The sequence below is a fragment of the Primulina huaijiensis genome, chromosome 4 (assembly GCF_012295235.1).
Source record: "Primulina huaijiensis isolate GDHJ02 chromosome 4, ASM1229523v2, whole genome shotgun sequence".
Classification (NCBI taxonomy): domain Eukaryota; kingdom Viridiplantae; phylum Streptophyta; class Magnoliopsida; order Lamiales; family Gesneriaceae; genus Primulina; species Primulina huaijiensis.
In genome coordinates, this window is record NC_133309.1 from 1,516,782 (window position 1) to 1,525,291 (window position 8,510).

At 35.7% G+C, this 8,510-nt stretch overlaps 1 protein-coding gene across 1 annotated transcript; it reads right to left on the reverse strand.

Moving 5' to 3' along the window:
- Positions 1-557: 557 nt before the first annotated feature.
- Positions 558-8,170, reverse strand: LOC140975141 (UDP-sugar pyrophosphorylase-like). Its single transcript, XM_073438692.1, has 17 exons — positions 7,976-8,170; positions 7,583-7,687; positions 6,865-6,981; positions 6,372-6,512; positions 6,091-6,190; positions 5,083-5,210; positions 4,926-4,997; positions 4,740-4,804; positions 4,539-4,599; positions 4,320-4,437; positions 4,116-4,240; positions 3,759-3,835; positions 3,417-3,522; positions 3,230-3,289; positions 2,219-2,299; positions 1,189-1,428; positions 558-889 (listed from the first exon to the last, which is right to left on the reverse strand). The coding sequence occupies exons 1-17, from the start codon at positions 8,102-8,104 to the stop codon at positions 722-724; spliced, it is 1,893 nt and encodes a 630-aa protein (XP_073294793.1). The 5' UTR covers positions 8,105-8,170; the 3' UTR covers positions 558-721.
- Positions 8,171-8,510: the final 340 nt, after the last annotated feature.

Sequence of the window (8,510 nt, forward strand, 5' to 3'; positions counted from 1 at the left end):
TCGATTTTCATCTATGGAAATACATATAAGACGAGAGAACTCAAACAAAATTACTTATAATCACATGTTCGATTATTTAGTATAAAGCACAAAATCAAGCAGTAACAACATTCTTATCAAGGACAAATATGTTTTGCTCATTAAAATCTATTTACTGACAATGGTCACAGTTTACCGTCCTCAATGTGATTGTGTCACATTTCCATTCTAACAATAACATAGATAAAATTCACAATTTTTTTTGTCGTCTCAACCCGCGAACCCTACCTCAGCCGAGAGTCTGCCGTACCCCGGCCGACTTGGACTCACAACTCGCATTGGAAATCTTGTGTAGGCTCATTTTTAAATATGGTGATAAAATTTCAACCCGACTCATTTAAATTGTTTGTTTAAATGAATTCCGACTTTTATCGGTATCATCGCACCCTTTTGATTCCTCTTTTTTCCAAAAGCTGGAACATGTTAATCTAATTAAATTCTTTTGCAATACAAGCAAGTACTTTGTGAAATTTTATTTTAGCTCCTACTATATAAAGTAACACCAAAAAAATAGTTAATTTTGAAGCATAAAATGAGTTGAACCGCAATTCAGATCAAAACTCCCTCCCATAATTTCCAAATCTTCAGTTCAAAAAATTATATGTTAATCGCTTCTATTACAAAGAATAACAAATAATCGTCATTTGAAATGAAAGAATTGAGGGCTAAATATACAAAGACTTCATGGTTTCAACACGAACTTTCCTGCTTCATTGTATGTTTTTTCCAAAGTCTCAGCTCTGTTTACTTTGAAACCTCTGATCCTCACTTCTTCGGGTAATGAAGTATCTTTGTAATCAACATCATCCAGGATCCACCCCGAGTTGTTGACGGACCCCCCTACTTTAACCTGGTTCACTCGCATAAACAACAACAATGACATTGGCACAGTTAAATCGTCGTGCATAACGTGTTTGAATCTATAGTTGTGGTTTATTTTTTATTGCAATAAGAATTCAGAAGTGAGATAATCTAATCACTCAAATATCGAAAATCCATCTAAAAATCACTTTCCTCTCATATTTCATTACATAGAAAAGTTCTTTTGAGGCAAGATTTGTCATATTCTAGCAAAATCAATAAAACGTATGAAATATGGTTGATTAGGATTTTACTGATTGATCGAGCGTTTCTAATTTCTTCCCTTACCTCTGCGCTGTCAACGGCAAGTATAACAAGAGCACCGTCTAAGCAGAGATCTTCGAGGTAAATATTTTGCCCGTTTATGACCATAGTGGATTTTTGTGAGATGGAGCAATTCCCACTGATTTTGCTTCTAATACTTGAAAATGTGAGCCCCCATTTAGGCTTCCACACAATACGAGGCCATACTTCCACCTCCTGTCCGTTGAATACATGGCGAATGGGATCATCAACCTTAACACCAGCCTGTGCAAAATCAACAGGATTTTTCACTTTATGTCTAAACAGTGTATTATTTTATGAAATCTCTCATTTCCACATAGGCACTAAAACGATTTTTGTAGGAACAACATGAAGATAACAACACTAAGATGTTAAAGATGGTTTGAATATGTTCAACCAACTTCGACTGTTAGAAGCATGGATGTGGGGAAGGAGAGGAAGCCCAATCCTATTTGTATTGAAGGTACTAAACAGGACTTTCGCATGAGGTGAAAGCACATTGGAAAAGAGAGATCTCTACTTCGGGACGAAATCTTGTCACGTGTAAGACAATTATGACATGCTAGGATTTACATGATAAGGAAAAAAAGTTGGATTCAAGGAAACAAAGAGGCGTGAGATTAAAATCTCACTCTTTCCAATCTAATTCATGCATAGGTTTCTTGGAGTTTGATTGCATGAAAGAATCTAATTCTTAGGATTTTCATGTTGTGTCTGCAGCAATCAATGTTCGATTCGTATTTGATATCACGGTCTTCTTTTCCTCAGAGTTTAGTTTACCTCACAATTCACAAATTACATAACTAATCACTAACCAAAAGTAGAATCAGGGTTTTTCAAAAAAAAAAAAATGTAGAATCAGGGTTCAACATTCTCATGACATAAAATAAATTTTGGATTTAGGGCTGAAAGTTAAGATGGGATGAGCAAGTTTGACGTTGCCAACCTCAACTGGTTTGGGATTACTGTTTGTGTAACGATAATGCTCCACGTGATTTTTCAACTTAGTCAAGTCTTTAATAGAACTACATACCTTTCTCAAAATAAGGCTGTTTGCCCTATATATGGCCATCTCTCCAGAAGTAGCACTATGGTATGGGTTGCCTTTAGGTACCTTTAAAAGATTTGCAAAACATTAGAGAGATGATAAAAGAGACATTATCAAACAAAACTTCCAATGATTTTTTTTAAGAAAAAATTAAAATTTAAAAGAAGAAAGGAAAAAGAAAATAATGAAGTTAAGTCTGATTGTAAAACAGTATAATATCATCCGATTATGCAACCATGCAGAATCACATACAAGTTTTCCACAATTTTTTGTCAGTGACTAGATAACTTTTATAACATATTGAACAAAAAAATACAAGCCTTCAATAGCATGACAACTAAAATTGTTACAGCCAGAGTTCCATCAACTGTGAGCAATGTCAATCAATACCAAATATAAGAATAGAATCCACTGAGAAAATATCATCGGATGGTGTTTTATAGCTTAGTGCAAAAAAAAACATGTATGAGAACCTCAATTTTCTATTCCATAACTCTTCAAGTGTCATCAGGAAGGAAAACCATAGGGACGAGTAAAGCCAGTCCATATTCGTGCGTGACAGCCACGGGCAAAATAGTTTGGAGCAGCAAATTTTAGGCTTCTTAGCAATAACTTCTATATGAAACAAAAATCACACTCTGACATTTGATCATGCAAAGCGTCGAAAAGAAAAATGTAGTTTATGTTTTTGTTAAATATAGTTCACGCCGAGGGGAAAAAAAGACCTAAACTATTTTAAAATTACTACTTATCCGGTTCAAAAAATTGTCACCGGTCCATGCATGGGGATGAATTCCTTCGAGAGATTGGAGGTTTGGTGGCTTGGTGCCACCCCACTAGCTGCATTGGTGGCAACACAGTAGTTCTGATGGCACATGAAGGCATATGAATAAAGTCAAGGAGGGTATTATTCAGTTGGAGTCCTCATGCAGGACAGTCTTAATGGCCGTGGATGTAGGCACAATAATGCTTATTAACAATCAAATAGTGTCATACCTTAGCAGCATCTTCAGGATTGTTCTTCACAGGCGCATAAGCAAACCAACTCTCCATCATCTGTATGGTAACACAACAAAACATTAATAGTTTACACATGGAACTATTAACAAAACATAATGATATGTAGTTGAGAAGGAGAATTTAACTCGAATTCAAAGATTGAGAAGCCATAGCCTCTACTTACAGTAAATCCAACTCTAGCTGAAGGTGGAAGCGTCTTGGGATAATCTTGCATCATACATTCAAGTCGAGTAGAGGATTTGAATGCAGTTTTGGTAGAATCTTTGTATCTGAAGTTACAGGGATCAAGAATCGGTCATTATAAAATTGTATTAGGAATCTTACAGTCATCATTAAATTTATCTTATTAATCCATCGAAAAAGAAATATAGAGGTGTTTTTTTTCTTGTTTCCAATTATTTTATGAATAACAGAGTCAGAGCGGTCCTGCGGTATAAGCTGATCTTGTGAAGTACCATTCCATCACAACTGTAGTTTGTTATCCAAAGAAAAGAAGAAAGCTTACTTGGGGTTAACGAACTCCTTTATGGCACCCCCTGTTTTTGAAAGCTCCTCCATGTAAGGGCCAATTTCAAAAATCAACTGCATCTCATAAACTGCCAAGTCAGGTCTAACTTACTTAAAAGGAAGTGCAGTATTTCTAAAAACACTTCGAACATGAAGAAACAAATGACGATGGAATAAAATTCAGTTGATTTCTTTGAAAATGAATGCCTCAAAATGGCCTATTACTGGATAAAAACCCGTCTAACAAAGAGGCCCAGAATGTCAAAAGAACTTTGGCATTATCCATGCAGGACGAGTTCAAGAAACAAAAAACCATCGGAAATTCAAAAAATGAAAATAAAAATAAAATACATACTTGATTTATGTTTCCTGGGAAGGGGGAATAGCCTGTTTCAGAGTTGACATCTCCCTCAGGATGCCCACTACCACGCAGCAATGGATCAAGTTGATTGTATTCCACATTGATAATCATCGTCCTCCCTTGGCAAAGTCAAACAAAATTATACAAGCTATCCACCCTCCCAAGAGGCATACATCAATATGTTATTAACAAATATACCATCTTGATGAGTGAGCCTTGTAATGCCTCCAATAGCTTCTTTAGCTTTTCGAGGAACTGCAAGAGAATTAACGTGGTACTCATTGGTGGCACTAACACCCAATGCAGCTGGAATTGCCTGTAAAACAGAACAGTGAAAGAATAAGGTGTTTGCTTCAGAGCCAAAAGCACTAACCACTTATAACATAGACACATCAGATCACTGCCTTTCGACAAAACCTTGAATAGAAGACCATTAGTATCTTGGAAAAACAAAACCCATTTGCGACCGGAATCATGCCTGATACAAAGAGCACGCAGTAAGTCTCACAAAATAAAGCCAATTTTCAGAAAAGAGAAAACATTTAGAAGAGTACGGTTAACTTGTCCTTTTGCATACAACGTGCCATTGATAAAGCTAAATCCATGGGCTAAACATACCATTCTTTAAGGAGTCCACTTGAGTAAAGAAGTGAATGAACATCACCATGACCATGGGGTTTTGTCTGAAAATTTTGGAACAAAGAATCTCAAAAGGTATATATATTTTTTATTGACATTTACTTCTTCATTGTGAGCTGACCTATCCAATCCTTGAGTGAAAAAGAATTGGACACAGAGCCACACCTGGATTTTGTATTTATTTTGAGGATCCACAGCTAGCCTGGCATCATTATCATCTAAGCAGGCAACTTTTTCCTAGAAGTGGTCAAGGGAAAATTTTGGTTATTTCAGCACGTTTTGGGCATACCGCTGAACAGGGCAGACAATATGAGGTGATTACCTGCTTAAGTAATTTTATTTGTGCCGGTTTCATCCCAAAATAAGAATTTGACTCTAAGAGATTTACGGTGCGTAAATGAGTATCATCTGATGTCATAATGGCCAGAGGAATCTCTGTCGGTCCTTCACCTGTCATTAATCGATAAAAATATATGAGACAACTGGCTAATACATGCAAATTATAAAAATTACTCTGTTCCATCCAGCAACATTACTAGCTTAACTCACTGATTCATTATGTTGCCTATAATGCGGTTTTGTTAGGGACTTAGGTACATTTGGCCATAATAATTTGGGCCGAAGTTATTATCTAGTTTAGAATTAACGTCTTGGGGAAGGGGCAAAAGAAACTATAAGAGTGTGGAGTTGGTTAGAGTCGAGCATACTGTTATTTTGTTTGAATGAGATTACTAGCTTAGACTAGGGTAAAAGAGAGAAAATCTCTTTGCACAGAGGTCAGGTCAATCTCTGGGATCTACACATTTCCATTATATGCCATCAAATTTCAGCTTATCTCTTAGTTTCTTGTGTTGCTGTTGGTAAATCGATAGAAATATGTGGTTGTAACAGGCTTGTATTGAAGTCAACACTATGGAGTATATTAGAGGCAGAAATATTTATACACACGAAAATTGGCATGCATGTATTCTGAGAATTGGAATGTCACTCAGATAAGCTGAACACTATATTGGACAAAGGAAATTGTGAATTATAACTCTACAACTGGCGGATAAATAGTGTTCACCTAGTAAGATCAATTCCCAGAACAGAATTTATGACCTAAACTCAAATGTGAAAGATGACAACAATATATATTCATCAAAAAATATTTTTCCATGTACAAGGAGCAATTTCTGAAAAATTTCACTAGTTCTAGAAAAATAAACAAATGATGCAAAGAGTGCTGGAGGTCTAGCACAAGTAAACATACAGCTTCACTAGTAAAAGTCTCTGCTGCCTAAGATTTATGAACAATCCAAACTTGTCCAAAACAAATTGATAAACAAACCTCGGGTCAGCCTGCAGCTAGCATCTTGTAAGGCCAGTATATACTCGATGTAATGCTGTAAGAAACATGTTCCTGTTGTAGATTCAGAAGGCAGCGCCACCTGGAAAAGACAAGACAATACTGTCAAAAGAACTAGCACAAAAATTATTTTATTAATTGTCAACTAAAATGGCATCATAAACATATATTTCAAAAAATATCCATGTCATGTTAGACTTTACATATAGATCACACAAGTGAATACCTAAAAAGAAATAATTCAACAAATTATGAAGTATAACCTTTATGCCGTTGTATCCAAGACGTTCTCCAAGACCTCCAGCAACAAGGACAAATGCAGCCTTCCTAGCTTCCTGCACGCCAGCCTCTTCATATTGAACAAAAGTATCATCACCAAAAGTCAAAACTTCTCCAGATGGCACCTGTCACATGATGGTAGCAAAATTAACTAAAATGCTGGTTTCAAACATTACGAAAGTGGAAATTCCTAGATGAAGATTTAAAACGGGAGCCGATAGAAAGGAGGTACAAAGCCCATTCTCACAAATAATTGATAGATTATGTTATTTGACCAAAGTAGACAATCGGCTAAAATAAAGAGGGATAAAACCATCTATACAAATTCTAGAAGCTCATTTACAGAAAGATATTTGAGCTAATAAAAATCAAAACTTTTGGCACAAAATTATGGTATTATTAAATTCTAAAGGCATAGAAGAAGCATGTGCAAATACAAACTTTGCAGCATATCATAAACTCACAGAGATCACTTACAGAAGGTGTAAACCCGTCATATGGGTTCTTCCCAGCTTTTGAATCTGCCAAAAGTTCCCTAGCAGTTTTAATATATGATGTCAAGCCCCCAGGATAACTAGAATTAAGTCGAGTGACCTGGGAAAAATAATGAGAATAGTAAATAACACCTCAAATTACGTGATTCTATGGAATGACATTTACATTAACACGGACAGGGAAAAGCATCTCATTCCAAACAGAATGCTGGGAAACAAAAGAGATATAAAATGGAAATTTTTCACATAAACATAAAAGATTGTTTACTCTTTCTCCTTTTAAACCTCCTGTTCTGGTCTATAAGCCGAAAATAAAATCAACGAGAAAATTTAACTGAACACAAAATCCAAGACAGCCCATTATGATATTCAGCCATCATTTTATGTTAAAATATGATAAGCTAAAATTCTTCGGCAATATATCCAGAGGAATGGCTGCACACATTCAAATTGACATATGTTTCAATCAAGAACCAATTTTTGACCTGCTGAGGACTACATATAAAATCTCATACTCTGATCCCGTTATAGAGCAAGAATAAAGAACAAGATCATGAGAAACAAGACCTACGACTACCACTATAAATATCAATCAGACCAATGCATTTAACAATAAACAAGCCATATCTATGCGAAATTCAACAAGAACGACATGAGAATTCCCATCAAAACTCAAAGAAACAAAATAAACATAAAATTACTTGATCAAAAAATGCACGCTTCTGGTCATCATCGACCCCAGGGTTGGACCAATGCTCGAAAAAGTGACTCTGTCCATTTTCCAGCAAAATCTTGGCCAGCTCAACCTATAAATCCGCATAAGCGCATCCATATCTCAGATTAGATCCAATGCCAAATGTACAACTCAGTTACATTGTGAAATTAATTAAACTTCAAATATCTTAACCATCTCTGCCTATACAGAAACGTGTACAACACAGAAATAAACTATGTTCCATTAGATATAAAGAGTTTCCAGCCAGAATATATAAATTCCTAGATCACAGTCACTCACAAATCACAATTCAATTACATTCACTTATGGACACATGAAAGTATCGATTCGAACACAAATCTTCGGGAATAAAGAGGACCTGTTGAGCCGAGAGGAGTGAGAGATTTTCTCGGAGACCGGACGGTGCTGCGGTGGTCCAATCATCGTCGCCGTGGATCCGGAGCTCGGAGAGACGATCGGCGGTTGATCCAACGGCGGAAGTCGCCATGATGTCACTTCACATGAATTTAACGGATGCGATCGAATTAAGTGAAGAAGATGATGTACGAGGATAAGAGTAGTCATAATAGTAGATCTGATGATTCTTCTCCTTCAGATACAATAGATTCTCCTTCAGATCCAATACATCCGTGTTATTATTATTTTTAATTTGATCAAATAACACTAAACAATTAAAACAAAATTATTTTCAATTTAGAAGGGTTGTTCGATTTAAAAGAGAAGTTTTGTTTAGATTTTTTTAAATGTAAAATATAGAGTGATTTGAGGAGGTTTTAGTAGGATAAGAAGGGTAATTATAGAATTAAAATTTTGGTATCATCTAAAGTAGTTACTCAAAAGATCTCACACTTAATAATATAATATAATAATATAGATAGGAAGAATATCACAAA